Source organism: Typopeltis vanoorti, chromosome 19 (assembly GCF_054136105.1).
Source record: "Typopeltis vanoorti isolate ZY-2024b chromosome 19, IOZ_Tvanoo_1.0, whole genome shotgun sequence".
Lineage (NCBI taxonomy): Eukaryota > Metazoa > Arthropoda > Arachnida > Uropygi > Thelyphonidae > Typopeltis > Typopeltis vanoorti.
Window position 1 is genome coordinate 98,567,874 of NC_143567.1, and position 26,843 is coordinate 98,594,716.

A 26,843-nucleotide genomic window follows, 5' to 3' on the forward strand; every position below is an offset into this window, starting at 1 on the left:
TGCAACTTACCTTATATTGGGGTAAAGTATTTGTCAAACAGCCAAGGCCGCGTGTTGCTGAATAATGGAATTCAAAGGATAAAGAATATCGACAACAAAGACAAAGAAAATAGCAGGAAAGAAAGATCATGTAGACAAAGAAATCAATTAAGGATGGTACTGAATGAAAGAAATATTTGGAATTTTACTCTTTGTAAGTACAATGGATATGTAAATACTTCCAGACAAATCATGTAATGTGTCTTTGTTCCATACTAAATTGTGCTAATGTAAAATTATTCATGATAAATTGAATAAGTATCTAATTTTAAGAGTAATTGAGATATGGAAGCTTGTCCTTTGGAGAAATGAGAAAGGTGGAGATTTTTCTGATGGGGCGAAAGGTGAAAATATTTAGTGGTTTTAAAACTTTTGCTATGCATTCACATAAGGGATAGGAATATGAGTTATTTCTTCTGCATTTGTTCTCCACCTTTCTCACTTCTGCAAAGGACAGGCTTCCATCTCTCAATTATGCAGGTATCTACTAGATTCCTTGCGCTTCTGGGTTATCTTATTTCAGACAAACAGGAAGATTTGCTTTTATTCAGCTAGAAAAACACATCATGTATTTAATACCTTGAACCTGAGCATTGGAACAAGACAAGAGTAGCTTCACAAAAGTCAGTTCCTCATGGAACAGCTTATAAAGAACATGTAAAACTTTACTTCACTCTCCTAACTTAAACAGATCCAATAGTCTACGTCTATCCCCTTTGTGGGAGATAGTACTTTTCAAATCAGCTAATCTTAACTTTATTTTATTTATGTGTGTGTTTATTCTTAATAAGTTAGGAAATTTAATTAATTTTTTAATTATCTTACATTACCTACTTAGGTGATGCCTTTTGGAATTGTCAGTTATTGTTTGATTAGCTTTTTAGATATACTAAGATGCTTTTGATACTTAGGCAAAAATTATACTAATAAAATAATATTTTACATGAGTTTATTCCAGTATTATAATTTGTTTAAAATATGCTTGCTCATGGTATATCCTTATTGAAACGAACTGAAATCCTTCTTGCTAGCATGATATGGCCTTTACTCTCTATTCCACTCTAAGTCCCTATGATCAATAACCAAGGCTTCGTTCTCCACCAGGCATGCAAGGCAATCAAAGAAGAAAAAAAAAATCAGCATATCTCAAGTAGCTCAAAAAAGCTTAACACACAGCCTACAATGCAATTTACAAAACACCATTAATATATCAAAGTTCCACTCTAAAAATGCAGGAACACCAATCTTGTACAAATGTCAGGATTGCTTTCTGATCCCTTGCAAAATCCACTGGGCGCACATCTCTCATAATCCAGATAGAGCTCACTCTAACAATTCCTCAAGAGAAAGCTGACTTCCTGACAATATTCATCTCTAATTTCTGCATAAATGACCAAGGCAAATTACTCCAACTATACCAAGAACAGTTAAGCACCAGAAAGACATTGGAAGCCTTAATAGTTTGGAATAAATCTTCCTTTCTAATGGCATTTTCTCCATCATCAGAAACTGTAAAAACTCTCATCTAGCATCCACTCTACAAAATGGAAGCAAGCCTATATTCAAATCCATTCCAAAAAAAAAAGAAAAAAAGAAAAAAAAAAAAAGATATCAGCCATCAAACTAGCATCCCACTGTCCTCACCAGTTCTCCCAAAAATAATGAACAGGGTAGGGTCATTGAAAGTCAATTTCTTCACCAACTGAAGACCACCATCAATTAACTATGATGTGGATTATCCAAGTCTCAATCCAAAGCAAGCAAATCTTCTAGCCAACATTGATCAGCTTGCCATTTTCCAGTGGTATAAGGACAACCTTGTTAACTTCAATGTTAACAAAACAGTTCTGTTTAATTTTTGCAAAAAAGATCTCATTTAATCTCCAGGGAAGATGAGATCCCTCTTCTGAAGCTGAACCTATCTTCTAGCCTTTCCAAGTACTACACTAACAGATTACATCCATCGTCTTCAAAAAAACATGGTATCCTTTTCTGCTAAAGATCTTATTTCTCACCTGTACAACTATATAAATTCCAAACCTATCTAACTTAAAAGGGAAAAGCTTAATGGTATCAAGAAAAGGATGAGCTGGTTAACAGATGATCTTTCTCTCTCTCTCTCTCTCTCTCTCAGAGATTTGCTCTAGCTACTTTCACGTGTGTTCTGTTTCTTATGTCTTTTCTCTGAGTATATTGCAAGAACTGTGTTTGGCTGAACTGAATATCATTATTTATCCATTATCCTGTTTTTAAGCATGTAAAATTTTACATTAGTAACTGTTGGTCAACATCCATTCAATATCCTAATCTTAATTTAATCTAGAGTCTGGAGCTGTCTTCTTCAGATGGCTTTCTCCAAGGATTACAAACTCCAGCTGTGTAGCTCAGTGGATGTTTCATTTGCACACCACGGTGCTTGACCACATGAAGGAAGACTTCTTGGTTTCGAATCTAGTCGGCGACTAGAAGAAATTTTCTAAGCCTTTTTTCGACTGGTTCCCGAGTTAGTCGATCTCTGGCATGGCAAGCAGGTTTTTTCTCCCGGAAACTCGGGTTTTTCATCCCATAAACTCAAGAAAATCGACTGTAGAACCCACATTATTTCAGCCATTAAATATGAGTGTTAGGGTTAGGGACCATGAGATGGCGGCACTTGTTGAGCCGTCTCTCTTCACTGTGTGCTGCTTAATTAGTGATAGCCTTGGACCAGCTATCTCTGATTGGGTACCAGTGGAGATTGAACTGCCCACTCAGTCTCCAAAAGTTAGATAGGGCTAAACGGCCTCGCCTACTCCCTATATACGGGAATAAAAAGGCGTTAGCTGAGCTATTCAAGTAACATATCAACTTTCTTCTTTTTCCTTAATAATTTGCCCACACACTGCATTGATGTGCTACAGGTTTTGCAAAATTTCTTGTGCATGTGGAACTGATTAAAAAAAAAAAATTTGAGAAGTAAGTGGGCAGATGATAAGGAAGCAAAGGTGAATTTTAGTCAAGAAGTATAAATGGGATTTTGAGGATAAAATCCCATTTTATCCTCAAAATCCCATTTACACTTTGACATAGAATTCAGGATACATATATTGGTGACATGAATTGTACTTGGAATAATTTGCTTTCTGTGGAATTTTTGAAGTCCTTTTTATTTACTGCAGAAGATCAGCTTTTTTGACTAGCACAGTAAAAATATTAAGACTGAATGAATGTGCAGATTCTGCCAAGCTATGAGGCTCATTTATGACATCTGTAAAGAATATACATTCTCCATCAGGTTTTAGTATTATGTAGGATTAAAAAAACCTAAGTTGTCAGAAGGAGAAAATACTGTCACCACCTCATAAAAAAACTGGATAGCATAAGCTAAAAAGCATTTCTAAATGTTCCTTTCACATCACAAAGGAAACAGAACATATCCTTTCAGCAAAAGGGACATCATCATTATCAACTATGTTATGGAATAATTGTATGAAGGTGTGAGAAGAAGTGTGTGTGGGGGGTCCTGGAGTGAAGATCCAGCCTAGTTGGCAGATTATTCAATTGATGACCTGATTTATTGCTGTAATCCTCAAGGGATGGAAAGTATCTGCATCCCTTGCTCCAGGATTTATATTCTATATGAAACATATGCTTGATCTCTAGAATACGGTCTTGAAAATTATCTAACCATTCTTGCCTATGGTTGCAATGTTTATAACTTTTTATAGCTGAAATTGTCATTAAAAAAAAAATCAATAAAATAAAAATAAAGGTTCTGAATTGACAAAATTAAAAAATAAATAAATAAATTGAAATAAGAATCTTGCAGTAGGATACTACTTACATCCTGGAAAACTTTATCTTCACTGGACTCTTCTGTAGTCCTACTAGCACTATTATTATCTTTCTGTGGATAAAGTTTATGCAAGAATTAAAAAGTTTCAATACAAATAATGAAACTATGTGAAATATACTGCATATTAAAATGAAATGAAGAAAGGAGATCCACACTATATGAAGAATTTTCTGCAAAATTGCTGTCACAAGCCAACTGTTCTTTCACCTTCCTTTACAAAGATAGTATATTTATACAATACTAATTATCTTCTAGTCAATAAATTAAATTAAATAAGCATCCAGTCTGAGTAGAGTGGTAGTGACTGTTCTCATAGTACACAAGAATATATATATCCAAAAGGATATATATATTCTTTTTTAAATGTGCTTTGCATTATGAGATACTAAGACAACTGATGTAAAGTCATAAGTCTCTACATACAAGTAGCCTTGTTGTGAACTTTGTTTACAGAAACAAAGTTTACAGACTTTATACAGGAACAAGAATATAATTTCTTGACAATTATAATTTACCTTCTACAGCTATCTTCTATACATGTAACCATACTGCATATAAAATTATAAAGTTTGGAAAGGAAAAGCTGCTAGGTACTTAATAGCAAGCCAACTGCCTAGCAGTGCTAGTTTTGTGTATCAGATCAAAGCAAATTCAGTTATTAGTTTTAACCAAAGAAAAGAATATATTCACAGAATGCTGAACCCAAGGTATCCCCTGCCACATAAGATAGTTCTCTTGTCAGAAACAAACAAAAAAATTCTATGATTCCAGCATAGTTCTAGGACAGAAATTTTCAACATAAGACTAGTCTGTATATCTGCAATTGTAGTCAAGGTATTGGAGAGTTTGTTAGAAGTAGAATACAGGACTTGGTTGATGGACATAGGATTCTTTGTGATGGTAAGCATGGATTTGTAAAGGGGTAGTACTGTTTTTATCAAATTACTTGCATTTTATAAGGTAACAAGAGTATTTGGATAATGGAGTTTATATAGAGTGATATATTTGACTTTGCAAAAGTATTTGAATTTGATAGGTTACTTCATTATTTCAGCTTGGTGTACAAACTGCAGAAGATGGGAATAGATAGTATATTGGTTAGATGGATTGGAGACTGGCTCTGAATGATACCAGCAACTGGTGTACCCTAGAGTTCTGTTCTTAGACCCCAGCTGTTAACTTGTTTGTTGATGATATTTCATGTGGATTGAGTGGAGATCTTCAGTTGTTTGCATGATGCAAAGTTGGGGAGAATTATAAGGCGAACTGCTGATGATAATTCTCTTCAAGAAGATTTAAATAGACTTTTACCTTGGACAAATGAGAAGGTGGTTATAGTTTTAATATTAATAAGTAGTAATAATATTAAAGTAGTAGTAGTAGTAATAGTGCAATTACCACACCTGCTGTAATGCATGTTTCCTTCAGGAACATTCGCCCAGTTTGGAAATAAAATCTGGACTCTACCATGTAAATGCTCTCTCACCAACTCTGTTCTATCTAGCATGGGAAAAAGTCATCAGGAGCCTAAATGAACAACAAAGAATGGCAATAAATGTGAAAAGCATATTATTAGATCTACATCTAATTTAATGAAGGAAAGTAAGGCTGTGGGTCTTGTCATAAATGAAAAGACTCGATATATGTACATTTCAAGAACCATCAGATGTTGATAATTATATCTTTAAGCAAGTGGATAACTAACTAATCTCAGAGTGAATATTAACAGCTCCAATGATATGCATCAAAAGATGGAAGAGAGAGTTGAGAAGGCCAATTGTGGATATTTTGAAAATTTACAACTCCTAAAGTCTATAATATTATCAAGAAAATCCAAGAAAAACTATTTAAGCTATCTGTGACAGATATATTAACCTATGGTTGTTAAACATGGTGAGCAACAAAGGGAGAAAATAGAAACTTGCCACATTTGAACGTACTGAGAAAAAATTTTGGATCATCTTATAATTAAAACAATGGACTGTATAAATGAAGAATAATGAGCCGCTATGAAACCTGTTTCAAAGACACAACATCTCATCACTTTATAAGAAGCAAGAGAATTGAGTGGTTTGGTCATGTTTGAAGTCCGATTAATCAAGCAAATATAAATAAAATTAACAAGAAAGGATCTATAGGAAGACCCTGAACATGATGGTTGAATGGATATGGTAATGAGAGACTTATGACAGTTGGATGAACACTGTACACCAGATGTAGCTTATGACAGACACTGATGGTGAAACCTAGTGATGGCAGCATTAGACCTAAATGGTCCATTAAGAAGAAGGAGATGTTGAATTTCGGAGACTAAGACATTATCAGATCTCTGGTAATGTCTTAGTCTTAATAACTTAGACATTATCAGATCTCTGGAATGTTAGCTCTGTAATCTACATTCCTTTACCTCTCTCCATAGCTAACATTCCAGAGATCTGATAATGTCTTAGTCATTTGTCTCTGGACCTTGATGTGATACAGATGTTTAAGTGAGTGAGGAGATTTTATTGGATTAATAGAGAGGGAATTATAAAAGAGAGTAGCAGGTGAAGGGAAGAACCAGAGTCCATCCGTGGAAGTTGTGTAAGAGTGTAGTGAAGAGAGGTGTGAGAGACAGATTTTTTTTATATGGAGAATTGTGGGTGAATGGAACACATTACCAGAATATGTCTTTGGATTTTAAGGATTTTAAGATTCAGTAATGATATATTGTTAGTTGAATGAACCTCCCATGATAAGTCTGCTGACTCCATGGAGGGTGTGATGATGATAATAATAATAAATAATGATTTCAACATTATTTCCTTAACATATGTGTCTAGCAGGAGCTTGCTTGACCATGTAATATGCCCCTTCCACATTAGGCAGGCACATTTTTACATGCTAGCTCAATATATATATATATATATAATGTTACACTAGTTTCATGTTTTTTTGATAGAATTTTCATTTAATATTTATAAGCTGTCTTCATAGTATAGAAAACATCTCAAAAGCAATGTTTTCTTATTTCAAGTTTTATATAAACTTGAAATTTTATAACATTTGCTTTTATGCATTATATGAATGGATTCTTTTCTGCACAAAGTATATATATATATATGAATATTTAGCTATTTCTATTTTGATTATGTCATCATAAAATAGAAATATAGCTAGCTATTTTCACACACACACACACACACACACACACACACACACACACACACACACACACACACACACACACACACACACTTTCTTTATATACATACATATCAGTGGCATTGCATGCCCATTTCCATTTGATAGGCTATCATATGGCGGTATATGAAAATTTTAAGAGTGCATAGTGCATCAGAACTCATCTTAATTGGTCCAATGCAATAACTGTAGGGTAACTTTGAACACTTTAATTTATCAATTAATTGTAACTAAATGGAGAATGCGACATTTGATTGGTATATTTGAATTACTCAAAGGTGCAATTTGGAAAGTACGACGAGGCTTACCTCCTTTGACTACAATTATATAGTCCACAAAAGCTCTTGCAGAAAACGGGACATTCAGTAGATTGTCAACACTGTTTCCCATTGTAAATGTTGGAAAAAAAAGCTATAAATTATTTATAGAATATTATATATTAACAACTTGTCTATAAACAAGCTTTTAAAATTGGTGTCCTAAAAATGTCAGTTCACACTTCACGCACGCAAAACAGAAACAGCAACTTATAACAAATGACAATGTTCAACTGGATTGGTTGACACAATAACCAATCTCAATGACTGAATTCTGAGTGCTTTGTCTCAGCACACATCCTGCCTCACCAAAGGGCTGAAAGGTGTCCATATTTGTGACTGCACACCTGGGCTATTAATGCGATTGTGATGTAATGTTTACTCATCGAAAAGTGTCCTCGTCATGAAGCATTAGTATACAATGTGACTGATTAATCCATCAATTAATGTGTGTTAAGCGAATACAATAAACAATAGGAGTAATTATAATTCATCCATCAGTTAGCATAAATTTGAAACAAAAAATTTATAAGCTATATTAGAGGATAAAATCATCAAAATTAATAAAAAAAACAATTGCTTTAATTTTTATTTAATGTCTTAAACAATCGATTGAGCTTTTTTACAAAAAATTAAACATGTTTGAATAGTGATTGACTTTTTCATCTTCTTCAGTCCAGCTTGATTTTTAAAATGGTTAAACCATCCTAAACTCGCAGTAAAGCTTTCACATTCCTCTTGAAATTTGGTCTCTTTCAATGATGTAAAAATATTGAGAGCTTTTGCTTGAATATTCCTTGTACTAAGAGGTATTTTTTTTGGTTATAATCCTCAATCCAAAGTGATAGATGTTTCATCTCAATCATTAAATGGCTTCTATTTTGGATGATCTGCATGCTTAAAAGAAGCAGTAGCAACTTTTCCTTGTTCTTTATATTCTTTGCTCTTATTTAATATAGTCTGAACTGTAGACTTGCTGTATCCCAGGTCTTGCACAATCATTATATTTGTATTACCAGTGCCACTTGCATGTCTCTTAATGAGTTCCAGCTCTTCCTAATGTAATTACTTTTCTTCTCTTTTTATTACTGTGGTTTTCTTTATCAGTCTTTCTCTTTTCCATATCAGGGGTTGAATATAATAACGCCTTATAGGTATCTAAATTAAAGCAAAATGAAGGAAAAGTGATCGAGAAAGAAAACTGAGTTTACACATGTGCTTGCGATGATAGCTTTGAGTCAACTGCTGAGTGTCACTGGCCACTGCCTGCTACATTGACAAGTGCCGCTGCTCGCTGGAGATTGGCGACAATAAATTTCGTGTAATGTAAAATTTTGCATAATGTAAAAAAAAAAAAAAAAAAAAAAAAAAAAAAAAAAAAAAAAAAACTGCTTAATCACTCGCTTAAAGTGGAAAATAGTAGTATCATTTCACTCATTTGCGCTAAATGATTATTGTGCATACTGAATTTGCATTAAGCAAGGTTTTCCTGTGTTCAATTTTAGGAATTGCACAAAGCCAGGAAATAATTACGGAAGTCCTTAACAGGCCCCTGATACATGCATGCATACATTGCATGCATACATTACACACACACACACACACACACACACACACACACACACACACACACACACACACACACACACACACACACACACACACACCAATCATTGTCTGGACACCCCTGTTATTTGAAGTTATAGAATCGGTGACTTCAAGAGAGGTGTCATCATGGGCTGTCACACTGAAGGCATTTCCTCATGTTGGAGGTTGAATGGAATTTTTTTTTTTTTGGAAAATTTTTCAGCACTGGAAAAGGATTAAAACTGATTTTAATGATTCCAATATTTTGTCTAAGCCACTGAGACATCTTTAGGGATTATAAATAACTTTGTAACAACATACTCAAATACAATACAATACAATACTAGGTGAAACGTGGATGATTTGAAAGTCCTATCAAAGTGGTGCGCCCTCTATGGACGTTTGTAGGTGGCCTAAGATGTAAAGTGAGATCTTTGATAAAGTTTCCCAAATTTTGGGAAGTTTTAAGCAACCTTATTTATTTAAATTTGGTTGATTTCTGAGTGCAGCCAAAGATTCTAAAAACAGTCCTCTTTTTTTGAATTTACTACAGTGGAGCATGTGGTTTTTTCTCCAGGAGATCCTGTGGGTTTTATCCAAAACATGGTCTGCAAGGCCAGATTGACCATAGTCGTGATTGCAGGTGTACGATTTGTGTTCTTCTAAACAGATGGTTGCTGATCTGCCTGTCTTTTTGAACATGGACATGGCATTGTCACTCAACTGGAGCATACAAAATCAACATTTGATGATGTGATTGACAAAGGAGACGTTCTGGCATCATTCGTGTGGGTAATCACCTAAGGTGGCCACTGGCAGGGACAGGAGGGTATTAAAATGGGTGGCATTCAAAAACCGGCTACAATCAGCATAGACCATCTACAATGAGTTCCAGAGCGCCAGTAACACCATGGTGAGCACTAATACTATACAAAAAGAACTCCACATACTGGTTTTCCACAGAAGAGCAGCGGCACACAAGCTGAACATCACAACAACGAACAAGGCACAAATCCTACACAAATGCATACATGCATAACTAGTTGACAGGATTCACTATACTATTTATTCACAAATCCCCTCCCCATCTTTTTTTTGTAACAAAGCCCTACACAAATGCATACATGCATAACTAGAGTTGAAAAGTTGACAGGATGATAAGTCATTCGTAATTTACCATAGCATTCATATTCTACCATACTGATTTATTGCACCACCCATAACACCACAACTGTAATGTAACATTTATTTGTCTAACAAATCTAGTTGTTTCATGCCTATTCTTTCCCTTAGACTCGCCAGTAATATGCAAATTGTTCACATCTGATTAATGCAGAATGAAATATAATTACTAACATCTTTAAAAATGCACACAAATACAGAATTTGTTTTAATTACTGGTTACTTATATAACCAGCAAAAAAAAAAACTCTTTCTTCTATGTATCTCTGGCTTCTCTGGAAAGTGACAAATCATTACAAAACATGTAATGATTTGTCATATGCCAGAAATGCAAACTGGAAGGAAGAGATAATTTGTCCAATCCTGTGAAGCAATTGTCTGGTCAACATGTTAAATGAGCTATATAAAATTTTTCAAACATTTTTGGTGACATTCTAATTGACAACTAAGGCCTGTCATATTTTGCAAATAAAAAATAAAAAAATAAATAAATAAAATAAAAATAAATAAGTGTTTGGCAAAATCACCTCCCACACACATAAAACACATCATACTTAGTATCTTCAGCATCTAAACATGGTAAGTTTCTAAGTTTCCTCTTTCATTCAAGAATTATTTCTCTCTTGAACAACTCTCACCAATGTACAAGTTAAATTAAAACTATATGACTATTGTTTTCATTAGTGGTGGTACAGCTACAATAGTTCGAAAAAATTCTTGATTTGGTTAAGAAGTTATTAGTTATTCTACCTCTCTCTCCCTCATGATTCACTCCATCTTCCACCATACAGACATTCCATCACTGCTTATTACCACTGTTCATACTTACAATATCTGGACTCACCCCCCCCCTTTACACACAAAACATAAGTGATTATCCACATTGCTAACCATTGTCTCCTCCTGGTCAAATAAAGTCCTTCCTGTCCTTCCACATAAATAGATATAAATATATCTCTTAATAATTCTAGTGTAAGTTTCTAAATTATAAAGTGCCACATTTCTTGAGAAATAATTCATTTTCCAATTTTCTTGTGCAATATTATTATTATTATTAACACCTGACCCCCATGGAGTCGAACTCATCATGGGAGGTACATGCTATGACAAACAAAGCTCATCCAACCATGCCATAAATTGATTAAACATATCTACGTTCACAACACACTAAGGCAATGTATTCCACTCACCGACCACTCTCCATGTAAAAAACCTTCTCCTCACTTTGCTCACATCCTCCTTATACAGTTTCCAAGAATGGCCTCTTGTTCTACTCTCCCCTCTCTCATTCTATGAAAAATCACTTCCATGTCAACCATAACAACCTTGACTAAATTATACGTCTCAATCATACCCCCCCCCCATTCCTATTCATGAGGCTTTGCAATTTACAACCTTCATGAATCTTCTCTGGACACTTTTTGACATACTAATACAATGAAAACCCAGTGACCAAATCTGTGCACAATAATCCATATGAGACTTGATGAAAGCCTTATACAATAGCATCATATGGAATACTACATGAAATTGAAACAACATGCCAGTTTTGAATTACAAGTATCTGATGTATGAATTATGCAGCAGATAAAGTGTGATGTCAGTATAATTGTATCAATGATAGTTTACGCAGACATTCAGACATCCCCATAGAAAGTTTCCAATCTCTTACAATTCATTTTTTTCCCCAAGCTTGAATACCAAAACCTTACTGGGCTATGCTCAATCTTGCTGGAAAATATATACAGTATGCCCTCGATTTAATGGACTGATTGGGAGAAGGGGGTGTCCACTATTGCCGAAAGTCTGTTAAATCGAATATATTTTAAAAACATGTATTAATAATGAACATACAATATACAGGATGGATTAAAATGTTACTATAATATATAAGTATGAATAAAATATTATTATAATGAACATTGAGTAATTTATACATGCCACTAAAGCATCTGTTAAAATACATTTATGACAGGCCTCTTGCCACATTGTCAATTTATTTAAATCATCCTGTAAGATATCTACATCACCGTTATCAACTGTTGCCCTCCCTAGTTTTATTTAAATCATCCTGTAAGATATCTACATCACCGTTATCAACTATTGCCCTCCCTAGTTTTATTTAAATCATCCTGTAAGATATCTACATCACCGTTATCAACTATTGCCCCCCTAGTTTTATTGAAATCATCCTGTAAGATATCTACATCACTGTTATCAACTATTGCCCTCCCTAGTTTTATTTAAATCATCCTGTAAGATATCTACATCACCGTTATCAACTATTGCCCTTCCTAGTTTTGCATCATCTGCAAACAACTGAATGTCCTCCTGTCAAATCATCTGCTATATCATTAATGCACAAATTAAAGAGTAGTGGTCCTAGTACGGAGCTGTGGGGAACTCCACTAGTCATCCTCATTTGCCTTGATTCCACTCCCCCATACTTCTCAGTACTCCAGTATCTCCCCCAAAGCATACAAGACAGTAGGCAGTAGCTGCAAAAACTCCAACCAATCCAAACCTTACTTTGACAAGGCCAAGTGCAACAAACTTGCCTCCTGCTCTAATAGCAGTCAAGCCTTGTTCCTTGCAAAGGCCACTAAGAGCAAGCATTCTTTCCATCCATGCTTCCTCCTCTGTGTGTGTCATCAAGATAACGCCACTGTAATATTACCCAAAGGCTAAACTGGTATCATTCTCTTCAAACTCCTACATCAATGATCAAGGCAAAGTGTCCCTCCCCCCACCATTACCAAAAATTGCACACTGCATTCTTCCTCTGATCTTTCATCAAAATAGATATCAGAAGAGTTCTGAAGAATGGCTTGGCACAACAAGGCATGTGGTCTTCATTGTATTCCCCAACCATGTTTAAAACTTGTGCTCCTCCTGAACAAATGCCTCCTATACTGTTTTCATTATTTCTCACATTCATGGCATTTACCCTTTGGCACTGAAACTACCTATATCCAACTAATCCTAATAAAAGAAGATAAAAGCTTTAATGGGATGTTAGTTGAACTCAACTAACATCTCACTGCACTCACCTCAGTTCTATCGAAAATAATGGAGAAAATCATCAACAATGACTTTTACTACCTAGTGAAAGTCACTGTTAATTCTAGCTCCTTCACTATCTAGATGAAAACAAATTAATCAGTGCCCACCGATACACATTCTGAAACTCAATCCCACAGCAGATCTCCTTGCCAATATCACCTATGTATGAACCCAATTTTATGTAGTCACTCTAGATATTTATAAAGCATTTGATCAGGTCTGGCATAAAGGCCTATTTACCAAAATACCATCACATGATAAACCTTCCACCCTTTGCAAATTGACTGCCAATTTCCTCTCTGATCAATCATTACATGTTATGGTGGATGGCTTCTTTTCTTCAGATTTCCCCACTGTCTTCTGTTCATAACTACCTCGAATTCTATCCATAATTATTATGTAAGTATACTCCATTTATCATCTGACAAGCCTGTATATCCCAAGCTAGAAGATCCTCCATTATTGGTGATTTAAATATTCGATCTCCTTGCTATATTTACATCTGTTTTCTCCAAGTTAAGAAATATGGACTTGCAGAATATGGAGTTTCTACTAGCCACAGAATCTCATGAGACAACACAAAAATTCTTCACAAAAGTTCCTTCAAATCTGAAAAACTCTTCAAAAAATACTATGAAGTCATTTGTAATCTAAATCACAATGATAAAACTTGTCAAACAAAATTCTGGGAAATAGTGACTTTAAACTATTGCTATTAATCGAGTATTTATTCGTAATGTGTATATGCAAATCGTATGTACTTGTGTATGCATATATGTCATAGCTACTGGTCTCCTTTACTGGTGCCAAAGAACTGTAAAGGAGAAAATGGTGTACTATAATAAGGATAGAAGAATGGGTCAAAACTCTTAACTTCCACTAAACTAGGAGAGTCGGCAGCTAAAGAACCAACATTCAAGTGCAAACCATATAATGTTTCTACAATTGCAAATACAATACTTACATGGGCAAACTGTTCTTGTTCATGCTGTAATACCAGCAGCTGGCTAGCATGTGGAATATCGCAAGATTTGCCATCGATTACCAAATCAGCAATTTCATTAAGATCTGACATGCTTACAGTATTGAAAGATCTCCAAAATCCTTTATCTTTCCTTCTTCTCACTGAATTTCTCTAAAACCAAAATTTGAAAATAATAAAACTTGTCAAACAAAATTCTGGGAAATAGTGACTTTATCACCATTAATCAAGCATATATCTAACAGATAGGCTTAGGTGATGGTTATTCATGACTTATTTTTTAACGGTATTAACAACACTTCTATCAAAGAGATGTTTTATTAGCTGCTTATATTTTGTTGAATTTCAACTCGGCATCATCAGAGCACAACACACTTGTATACGCGACAGTGAGTGAGTGAAACGATACAATTGCAATGGGCAAAAGATCTAAAGTCCTATTTTTTGGTGCCCTCTAACAAAAAAAACAGCTATGCAGGAGTTTCTCTTAGGACAACAGTCTCCCAAATTTTTGGCAAATTAATGCAACCATATTTGTTAAGGTTGGGAGAATTCTTCAAAGCCATTGCTGACTCAAAAAATAATCTTTCAGATCTGTAATGACTCCTAAATAACACATTCATTTCCTTCCATCTAATCCTGTGTGAAGGAGTGTCCAAAGCGTGGTCTGCCAGTCATGGCTTGCCATAGTAATAGTAGCGAATGTATTTTTCATATTCTTCCAGGTGGATGTTAACTGATCTTCCTGTTTGTCCATAATAGGCCAAATCACAGTTACAGGGAACGTCATACACTCCTGGGTATAATAGGACTTTAGATCTTTTGCCCATTGCAATTGTATTGTTTCACTCACTCACTGTCGTGTGTACAAGTGTGTTGTGCTCTGATGATGCTGAGTTGAAATTCAGCGAAATATAAGCAGTTAATAAAACATCTCTTTGATACAATTGTTTGGTGTACCGCTAAAAAATAAGTCATGAATAATCGAGCATATATTCATAATGTGTATATGCAAATCATATGTACTTGTATGTACACACATTTTATAGCTGCACATGCATGCACACACACACTAAAAGGGATAAGTTTTGCCAAGAATTTTAAAGGAGAATAGGGTATACTATGAGGAGTTTAATAAATTTAGTTTAATCCTTTAAACTAAACTTTCTCCTTTTAATCCCTAAACTTAATCCTTTTAAAATAAACTTTCAAATACTATGAGGAGGGTAGAAGAATGGATCAAAAATCTTAACTCCACTAAACTAGGAGAGTGTTAGTTTAGTGGAGTTAGTTTAGTGGAGAACCAACATTCAAGTGCAACCGTATAATGTTTCTATAATTGCAAATACAATACTTACATGGAACTGCTCTTGTTCATGTTGTAATACTGGCAGCTGGCTCTCTCTCTCTTCGATCTCCTCGAGAACTCGTGACCTTGGCAGCTGGCTAGCATGTGGCATATCACAAGATTTGTCAGCAATTACCAAATCGGCAATTTCTTTAAGATCTGACACTCTTACAGTATCGAAAGATCTCCAAAATCCTTTATTTTTCCTTCTTCTCATTGCATTTCTCTAAAACCAAAAAAAAAAAAAAAAAAAAATTATACAGATTTCTGGCAGAAAGTAAAAGCAAACTTGCAAAGAGCTTAAAATGATTAACTACAAAGGATCCTTACTTTATAAATATATATGCTAAGTATTTATTTCAAGACTGTACTTCTAGATGTGTGTCTTTCAGACATCTTCAAAACTTATTTTTTGTTACTCGTTAAAAGACACTCGTTAAAAGCTTTACCAGAAAAAATGACACTAGTATCTTCAAAATTAACAACTGAAATATAAACTAGTCATTGATGCGTTTTTCCCTTGTTGAGACCAAGTTATTTGAATACTTATAGATATGAACAGATGCTGAATACTGAAACAGATTTAGGGACGTTGATATTAAACTTGAACTTTATATTGGCTTTATTAGTTGACCAGAGATTTTTTGAAAAATATATACAACTGTCTACATGTTTCACCAGCGGTTCTGTCTGGCTTCTTCATAACATATGTAACGGTACATGGAACTCTAACGTTTGCTAGTGAAAAAGAAGAATGGAGTGACCTATTTATTAGTTGACCTCTCTGGTCAACTAATAAAGCCAATATAAAGTTCGAGTTTAATTAATAAGTGACCAAATACAGCATAGAGATGGACTTGAATCAAACCCTAGAATGTGTGGGCAAGGGAAGGAGTCAATTTTTTTTTTTAAGAAGTGAAGGTTGTAGAACTTGAGGAATACTTCATTATGAAGACTGTTCCAAGAATGGAATGAAAAAGGAGTGGAAGAAGTATGTGTAATGGGTTAGCAGTTGAACTGTAAATATGAATGGGGAGCAGTTGAACTGTAAATATGAATGGGGAGCAGTTGCTTGGATTATAGTAGGCTTCACAGAAATGAAGAGAATGAAGGATGCCAGTTCAGTTCAATTTATCATTCATAAAAATACTGTGGAAAGAATAAAACAGAATGACTGAGTTAGTGTCTGAAAGAAGGTCATATCCATTAGCCAAACAGTGCTCTTTTGGACATTTTCTCACACTGTTCTCATATTTGGAGTGGTGCACCAAAATCCACTTAAATTCTTCATCAAAAATTTAAGTGGATTTTCATGCATCACCCCAAATGTGAGAACAGCATTCTGAGGTTGAAGAGATTTGAGTTATACAGATTTCATAGCTAGCAAGATGAAAAATAACATTTTGAGTGGAATATGACACTGCATTTTTTTGGAGGTTGAGGAAACAGATGTGATATGTTTTGTGCCAGGAAAAGCTCCAGGTGAATGTCAGCTCAAGAGGAGAGGAAGAGAGATCAGGTCTTGAATGGTAAGCTAGACATTATTAAAAGTAACAGGTGGTGAATTAAGATCATTTTTGGAATAAAGAACACAACTCTTTTCTGCCAAATTTGTTACAGCAATTATTCAATTAGTTAAGTAAATAACCTGAAGCCCTGTGATGGATTTATTTAGAAGTATATCATCATCTATATAAGGAAAAGAGCTGAGTTGAATATACCCAATTTGAATATTAGGTTTAATATCACTTTCCTTCATAATATCATCTAGGCTGATGATAAATAGTAGGAACCCTTGGTCTCGCATCCCCTTGATTTTGTATCAATCCAGCTTCTTGTACTTCCTTTCATCCTAGCAGCTAAGTCTCATTGACTATGTTATTGTTGATAGTGATGTTTTCTCACTAGTGCAAGACACCAGTATACAGAGGATTTGAAATTGGAAGTGATCATTTAGTCTTGAGCAGGATAACATTGACTTTCATATTGAAAAGAAAACATGTAAGAAAGTTTTAAAGCAAATAAAAGGTGAGCAGCTCTCAGATGTGAACTGTAAAGTAAAATACACAAACATTATTCAAGAAAAAAATGAAAGATTTTCAGAATAGGAACCAAACCTTGGAGATTCAGTGGCAAGCCTTGAAGAAAACATTGATTGATTCAGCCAGAGAGGCATGTGGTGAGGTTGTCTGCAAGGATAGAAAAATCAGAACTCCATGGTGGACACAGGAAGTTAAAGAGGCAGCAAAGGAAAAGAAGAAAGCATATCAAAAGTTCCTGGCGAATGAGTCAGGAAGGTGGCAAAATATTCTGGAGGCTGTTGAAAAATCTCAAAAATGGAGGAAAGAGTGCTATAAAAGGAATTAGAGATGATAAAGGTGATATGAAAACTGGAGAAAATGATATCCTTGATGTTTGGAGTAATTACTTCAAAAAATTGCTAAATGAAGAATGAACTGCTAGATCTGATCATTTCGTCAGAGGATGTAATTGTGAGAGGGGTTTCACACTTTCCTCCAGTTGGTGAAAGTGAACACCTGTGTTGTGGCTAGTCATATGCAGACTTTTGCGAGGAAAGGATATATGCAGAATTATAGGGCTGGTGATTATGACAAACTTAGGAGACAGCTTGGAGCTATGAGTATAACATGGAATGAGGAGTTGAGCGATAAGGAAATAAATGCTGTATGGAAACTGACAAAGAAATACATAACAGCATCAATGTGTGAATGTATTCCGAAGGCCAAAAGGCTGAATAATAGGTGTAAAATGGATGAACGTGAAGCTTAAGCATGAAATCTGGAAAAAAGAAGGTACTTTGGAGGAAGTGCAAGATGAATAATGGTAATAATCAGTTACATGAAGAGAATAAAGAACAAGCCAGGAGAGTGACTCAGTTAGTAAGAAAATAAAAATAGAGTATGAGCAGAAATTGGCAAATCAGGCAAAGAAAAACCCTAGAGGTTTTTTTTAGATATGTAGCAAGTAGAAAGAAGAATATCATGATAAAATGATATTAACCCTCAGCCCATGTCGGTGGAACTTTTTTGCCCAGCAAAAAATTATTGGTTGTAATATCTTTTAGGATGGGACAAGAAGCACCATCTGTGATAGCAATAAAAAACTTTAGGCCGAGCACTACAATGTAGGCTGGTAGTCTGTTAGTTGCGATTTGTCCTTTCAGGTAAAAAGAGGTGCCTTGAAGTTGCTGAAGGACAAAAAAGTCCCACCGATATGAGAAATGGGTGTCAAATGAAATATTGAGTTTGTGCTCTTTTCATTTTTTTACTGTGTCTGGTGATATATTTTTTTTTGTGAAAATTACTAAGGGTGAGGTAAGTGTTAAAAAATATTTTTACAACAATTTTAGCCAAAAAAAAAAACGTTTTTGAGAAATGCTCAATTTTTTTAAATTTTTAGTTCCAAAAATGACTCCTCACAATTCAAATGAGATTGTTTATTCTCTCCGTAAGTATGAGCCCATTAATTATGTCAAGAGCGAGGCGTCCGAAGAAGAAGATAAAGTAGAAGATGAACACTTAGAAACAGAAGAACGCGATAATTTTTCCACCGACAAAGAAGATGTAGAGAACTTCGAGCAGCCAGTTACTCCAACTGTGGGACGAAGACCTTATATTCAAGGTAGAAACGGTCACAAGTGGTCTTCAAATGCTCCGGAAGCACATGTTGGTGATCATCAGATATTTGAATGCATTTTCCATCTCTATCACGAGATGTGTTAAATATTCGTTGTCCATTAGATGCATTGAGCTTGCTTTTAACGGACGATATTTTGAACATTATTGTTTTGCATACTAATCATAACTTTTGATCTGTTGCGAGTAATGTAAACGATATATTTTGAATGAAGGCTGGCCAAGTGGTTAACATATCTGCTCTCCAGCTAAAAGGTGTGGGTTCGAATCCCACCATGTGCATGGACATTTGTAATTGTCTGTGGAAATACTAGTGGTGGTGGTCAGCAGTAGATGGTGTTGGTATAACTGTGGTCAGTTGGTGGAAAAAAAAGAGTTGTAGAGCAGATGTCCTCCCTCGATGAGTCTTTGGACTCCCTGGAGGTATCGTGTAATAATAATAATAATAATATTTTCATTGAATAAATCGTGTAAATAAAAAAAAATCATGCATTTATACCATTTTTTACCTTTTTCCGATTGCTGCAAAATTAGCAACTCTCAATTGCAAAAATAATTATTGTAATTTAAAGATATGATTTTGTCATTAATTTTGCATTAATGTACATACATTTACCTACAAAACTAAACAAAAAAACAGGATTTTGGTCCGTTACAAGTGGAGATATGAATTTTTAATTTAGTCTTTCTCATGCTTTTCCGACACTTATTTGTTTAAACAATTATTTAAATAATAATTTTTTTGCTATTGTTATTGATTGTACCATGTTTTGGAATGTATTAATAATGTGCTCTGTGAAAACCAGCTTAATTATTCAATAAAAACATCATTTAATAAGCCCCGGACACAAGTCACACCGACATGGTTTACGTTGATCGAAAACAGCGACATGGACTAAGGGTTAATGGATGAAAGTGGTAGAATGGCAACTGCTGCAGATGATATTGTTGAGGTATTCAGTGATCAATTTGTAAGATTGTTTCATGATGAGGATGGAATCACGAGGAACAAGTGTAGAGGACATAGAACATGATAGCTTAATTGTGAATGAGCAGGAGGTATTTGAGGAAATAAACAAACTTGACTCTCAATAATATCATCATCTCATCCGCTTGGTAACGGGTTGAGTCCACTAAGAAGAAAGGTTCTCCACTTATTGCAATCTTTAGCCATCTCAGTCATGACTATAGCTGGGCAGATGAGAATGTCCTTTCAGCAATTTTATCCAAGTACTTCTTGGTCTGCCTCTAGGTCTTCTACCTCCTATACATCCATTCAGAGCTAAATATGGCAATCTATGAGGGGCCATTCTCTGGATGTGTCCAAACCATCTCAACTGATGCTTAATGATTGTATCTATTATATCATCTGGGAAGTTTAAATCTATTCTGACTTGATCATTGGTCTTGTGTTGCATCCAGTGGGTGCTATTGATTTTTCTGAGGCATTTCATTTCAAATGCCTGAAGTTTCTTGATTGGTTGTTGAGTTAATCTCCAGGCTTCTGAAGCATAGATAACCATTGGTATAATAAATTTAGTTTAATCCTTTATCCAAGTGTGAGCAAACAAAGTTTGCGCCTGAAAGTATCTTCAGGACTGGGTTAAGGTGGTACACACCAGGGCAACTCGTTGCAACGGGTTGCGGACTGGGTTAAGGTGGTACACACCCGGGCAACGAGTTGCCCTGGTGTGTACCACCTTAACCCAGTCCTGAAGATACTTTCAGGCGCAAACTTTGTTTGCTCACACTTGGATAAAGGATTAAACTAAATTTATTATACTCTAACCAAGTGAAAAATAAACTTTCAACCATTGGTATGATAATTGTTTTATATAATTTTAGTTTTAGACTTGTTGGGATTTTTTATTTTTCCATATTTTATTTAGTTTATTCATGCTGGTCCAACCAAGGTTTAGTCTGTGTTTTACTTTTCATGTTGTTGAGGTTACTAGAAATGAGACTGCCAAGATAGACATATTTATTAACTTGTTCCAACGGATGATTTTCTAGATTTATAGAAATATTTTCTTCTTCTCTACCTATCTTCATTATTTTTGTTTTATGAAGATTTATTTACAAACCATACGTTTTACAGGAGTCATTTAAGATATTAATAGTTTTTTCTGTGATTTAAAGTCTGCTAGGATAATGATATCATCAGCATATTTGATGTGATTAATGTTGGTGCCATTGATTTTTTGACCTGGTTCATCAGCTATGGTTTTATTGAGGTGAAAGAAGGCAACCCTGCATTACACCTTTCTCAACTCTGAACTCCTTAGTTTGAATGTTGTTCGTTTTAACAAAAGCTTTAGTATCTCCATAATAATTTGTAATAAATGTTAAAATATCGGAATCCATTCTTACACTTTTTAAAATAGTTATCAATTTATTTCTATTAACTAAATCAAAGGCTTGCTTGAAATCTATTAAACAACAGTATATGGGCAGGTTGTATTCCCAATATTTTTCTGCTATATTATTAATGGTGAAGATGTGGTCTATAGTGGATCTATATGACCTGAATCCTGCTCGATTTTCTTTGACAATATTTTCTGTAAGCACCTGTGTTCTCTTTTGAATAATTTGGATAAACAGTTTTAAAGTTATAAACTATGACTTAAGTTTATTAAGTCATAGTTTATAACTATGACTTAAGAGTGTTATGGGTCTGTAATTTTCACATATTCTTTTGTCTCCTTTTTGATGAATTGGTATAATAACTTCTATGTTCCAGTCAGTTGGAATTATTCCAGTATAAAGAATTTCGTTAAATAATTTCATTAAGAAGTTAATGGCTTCCTTGCCACCATATTTCTATAGATATTTCATCTCTGCCCATAGCTTTTGAGAGTTTCATTTGGTTCACTGCATTTATAATTTCTGCTGCAGTTATGGATGGTGCCTTTTCATATACCATCTCTTCTGTTATACTTACCTCCTCATGTTCTTTCTGAAATAATGTTTGATAGTAGTCCTTCCAGATTATTTTAATATTTTGTATTGATCCATTTTCTAGATTGTTTTTATATTTCATTGTTAGTGGTTTATCATTTATATCTTAGTTAATTCTTTTATAATTTTATATACAGTTTTATTGTCATTTCTTTTATTAGCTTCTTCAGACAGTTTTGCTTTTTCCTCCAACCAATCATTTTTGGCAGATATGCACATTTTATCAGTTCTGTTTTTAATGTTCTTATAATTTGTTGTTTATTATTTTAACGGTATAATAGAACACAGAAACTAAGTAATTAATTAATTTATTAACTTGATGCTGATATTTTCGCTGGTATTATAACCAGCATCTTCAGAGCACAAAAACACTGTGTTTTTGTCAAACAGTGTTTTTGTGCTCTGAAGATGCTGGTTATAATACCAGCGAAATATCAGCATCAAGTTAATAAATTAATTATTTACTTAGTTTCTGTGTTCTATTATACCGTTAAAATAATAAACAACATGTTCGACGAACACATAAGTCTGTCCACACGTTTAAGGGTTCTTATAATGTTGTTTATTTTCTTCTGTATTTTTTATATTTAATATATGCTTTGCTACTCTTTTTTCTTCTGAAGTATTTAAAATTTCAGGGTTATCCATTTGTGATTTGGTCTTGCTGTTGTTCCAAGTATGTTTCGTGCAGTATTTATAATAATTTTTTTTACTTTGATTTCATGTATTTTCTATATTATCATAGGTTAATCATCTAATTTCGTCTAATATTATTGACATCGGTTAGACGTCAATAATATTAGACGAGAGTAGACGATTAACCAATAATATGGTGACAGGATTTGATTACATATCACCACACATCTTAAAGGAATGTTCCAGGGAATTGCAGTAGCATTGGCATGTCTGTTTAATAAAAACTTGCGATAGCACAGGTTCCAAGGGAGTGAAAGGAGGGTAAAATTGTTCCACTGCATAAAGATGGTAATAAGGCTGCAGCTGTAAATTATAGGCTTGTCTGTATATCTGGAGTTGTGGTGAAGGTACTGGAGAGATTGGTAAGAGGTAGAATATAGAAATGGGTTCATAACAGCAATTTTCTCTGTGGTTATAAGAATGGGTTTGTTAAGGGGAGATCATGTTTCATTAACTTACTTACGTACTATAACAAGGTGACAAATATCTTGGAAAGGGGAGATGCATATACAGTAGTGTACTTGGATTTTGCAAAGCTTTTGATAGACTTCCATACGACAAGCTGTTAAATAAATTGAAACAGATGGGACTGGATAACAGACTTCTGAGTTGGATCAGTGACTAGCTATCAAATAGCTATCAGAAAGTTGTACATGGGGAGTGCGGTATCCAGCAAGGGAAAGGTCACGTTATTCAATTTGTATGTTAACGATATTGGGATGGGTTTTAACTAGTGATATGCAATGTTTGCAGATAATGCAAAACTGGGGAGAGCAATGCAGAGGATGTTATGGCCTTACAAGGACTTGAATAAATTGCACATATGGGCAAGTAAATGGAATTATCAGTTCAATGTTGCAAAGTATAAGTTTTTGAGATTTGGTAAGCAATGATGGGATGCAAAGTATACACTTGGTGAGGAAACTTTAAAAGAAGTAGAGGAGATGAGAGATTTAGGAGTGATGTGGATAAGGACCTGAAATTCAGGGGCCACATTGCACAAGTTGTGAAGACTTCACATTGGACAATGGCAATGATGTGGAGGACCCTGACATGCAGAAATAGAGAGGTTATACCATTGTATAAGGCCTTCATTCTCATATGGACACATATGAGGCCTGATGAAGAATCATTGTGCACAGATTTGGTCGCCGGGTTTTCATGGTGATGAGGATATGTTGTAAAGAATCCAGAGAAGATTCACAAATGTTGTCGGTGGTCTCTGGAACGTAAAATACAAGAAAAGATTGCAGAGCCTCGTGAATAGGAGAAGGAGGATATGATTGAGACATATAAGCTAGTCAGGGGTTGTTGTCAGGTTGACATGGATGAGATTTTTCATAGAATGGGGGGAGAGTAGAATCATTTTCTAGCGAGGCAATCACTAGAAAATGTATAAGGAGGTGTGAGCAGAGGAGTGGGGGAGCAGGTTCTTTGCATGGAGAGTGGTTGGGGAGTGGAATGTATTGCAGGAGTACATTGTGAATGTAGACACACTGAATCAGTTTAAAGCACTGTTGGATGAGCATTGTGTGCAATAGTGTCTACCTCCCATGATGAGTCTCTGACTCCATGAAGGTCAGATGTTAGTAGTAGTAATAATAATAATGAAAACAATCAGTGATAGCACAGCTATTGCCTGTTGAGTGGAAAAAAACACTCAACAGGCAAGCAATCAGGAATACATATCCATACTTCAAGTAGAAAAAACCATCAAAGGCCTTGCAATGTGGAAAGGCAGCTGGAGTACATGGATATTTGACCAGAAATGCTCAGGTATGGAAATATAAAAGTCTTACAGTGGCTGCACTGCATAGTTCAGAAAGCCTGGACAGAGGGACGAATACCCGATGATTGGAGTAGAGCTCTCATAGTACCCATATATAAAAAGGGAAATAAAACTAAATGTGAGAATTACAGAGGTATTTCCCTACTGAGTGTTCCTAGCAAGATCTATGCAAGTATACTTGAGAAACGGTTGAGAAGAATTGTGGAAGAAAAGCTTGGTGAAGAATAAGCTGGATTCAGGTCATAGAGGCTGTCAGGATCAGATTTTTGTTTTACGACAGATAGTTGAGAAATCATGGAAATACAACAACGATCTGTATTTAAGTTTTGTAAATCTGGAAAAGGCATAACAAGGTACCAAGAGAAAAGCTATTCAAAATGCTACAGTTATAGGTGTCAATGGGACATTATATCAAACAATACTGGGTCTTTATTTAAGTTGTAAGTTCAGCAGTTAGAATTGAAGGAAGTGCACAAAGATGGTCTGATGTTAAATCTGGTGTCAGACGAGGATGTATATTATCCCCTCTTTATTTGTTATCTATATGGATCATATTGTGAAGGAAAGTGGTATTAAACCTGATATCAAAATTGGAGGTGTTAATTTCAGCTCTTTGCTTTATGCGGATGATGTTATACTTTTAATTAAATCCAGCATAAGTCTGTAAGATTCCTAACTAAATTGAATAACTGTTATAGTAATTTGGTATGAAGATCAGTAATAACAAGACAAAGACAATGAAAATAGGCAGAAGCATTCAAAATATAAGCTGCATGTGAATAGAGAACCTATAGAACAAGTAAAACATTTCAGCTACCTAGCCATAATTTTTAGTGAAGATGGTAAATTAAATATGGATATAGACAACAGAATCAACAAAACTGATATGGTAGGAAGTCAACTGAATAAATTTATATGGAATAAGAAAGAAATTAGTCAAAACACTGAATTAGTTATATACAAGACAGTGTCCAAATCAATTTTAACTTACTGATCTGAGAGCTGGGTTAGAAACAAAACACTTGACTAAAGACTAGAGACCACAGATATGAGAGTGCTGAGAAAGACTGGAGGCATGAACAGATGGCGTCAGTGGCAATATCATACTAAAAATGAGGATTATATAAATCAAGTGAATATTAAATCCAGCATTATTTCAAAGCCAAATGTAGAAACTATGAAAGTTTCATATGAAATCTGAAATTTATTAGTGTATTCCAGTAAGCTCTCTGTCAAATTTCATACGAAACTTGCATAGCTTCTACATTCGTCTGAAATAATGCTGGATTTAATAACCATTTGATTTATATAATTTTGCATCACCGACATGGAGCCTTTCGGCTCTTTATTTTATTAAAAATGAGGATATTAATGCTACAGTAAATCAAACTAATTGGGGAAATTAGGTACTTTCACTTTATTATACCTTCAGGAATAATGCAAATATTATGGGGGGCGGGGAAGAACTCTGGATTCTTATATGGTACTTAACATAGTTTGATGATACCTGTTTATTTATGTGCAGAGTTCACAAACACTGTCTATATAATAATCAATGTAGGTAAATCAAAGCTGCTGAAAACCGAAGGGAAATATGCACTTTAAAATTCGTTCGTCCACTGATCCATTTAATTCGCAATTTAATTAACTAAATAATTGTTATTCAAAGGCATTCTTAAATTTTATTAAAATAACACTGTCAATCACAACTAATATTCTATATCAGTTGTGATTGACAACTGATAATGCTAATAAACACTATTAAAAAATGTGTGTCAGGAGAGTAGCTAGTAAAAATTAACGCCCGTAGCAAATTCGTAGCTATGCGCCTTCTATAATTTGACAATCTGGACAACTGGTGAAATATTCAGACACTGATGCCTTTGGAAATAGTCCCACATGCAAAAGTATTTCCATATGTCACTGGCATGTGCATTTTCAACCAGGTGTTCAGCGATATAGATGAGCATGCCATACTTCAAAGTTCCCGCGGTGAATGATAATTACTACTTCAATAAAGTTACTGACATCCAAAATACAAACGTGATGAAATCACACTAACTCTCCGAAATAAGTATAATTCATTAATATCAAAAACAATGAAAGAATTCACTGCAAAAAACCTAATCAAATGAATTTATTTTCAAACTCTAGTTCCTAGCACGTGACTGTTTAAACCACTTTTAATCAGTTACCCTAAAGCTAATT

General features: G+C 34.6%; 1 protein-coding gene across 1 annotated transcript in view; it reads right to left on the minus strand.

Annotated features, from left to right (window-relative positions):
• Positions 1-26,843, minus strand: part of LOC150096386 (uncharacterized) — an 85,202-nt gene that overhangs the window by 58,184 nt on the left and 175 nt on the right. The window contains exons 2-4 of the mRNA XM_090409199.1: positions 15,547-15,762; positions 14,171-14,341; positions 3,863-3,925 (exon numbers count right to left, since the gene is read on the minus strand). Of these exons, the coding sequence (XP_090265325.1) occupies positions 3,863-3,925; positions 14,171-14,341; positions 15,547-15,753 (441 nt within the window). The 5' untranslated portion in view covers positions 15,754-15,762. The remainder of the gene's footprint in view (positions 1-3,862; positions 3,926-14,170; positions 14,342-15,546; positions 15,763-26,843) is intronic.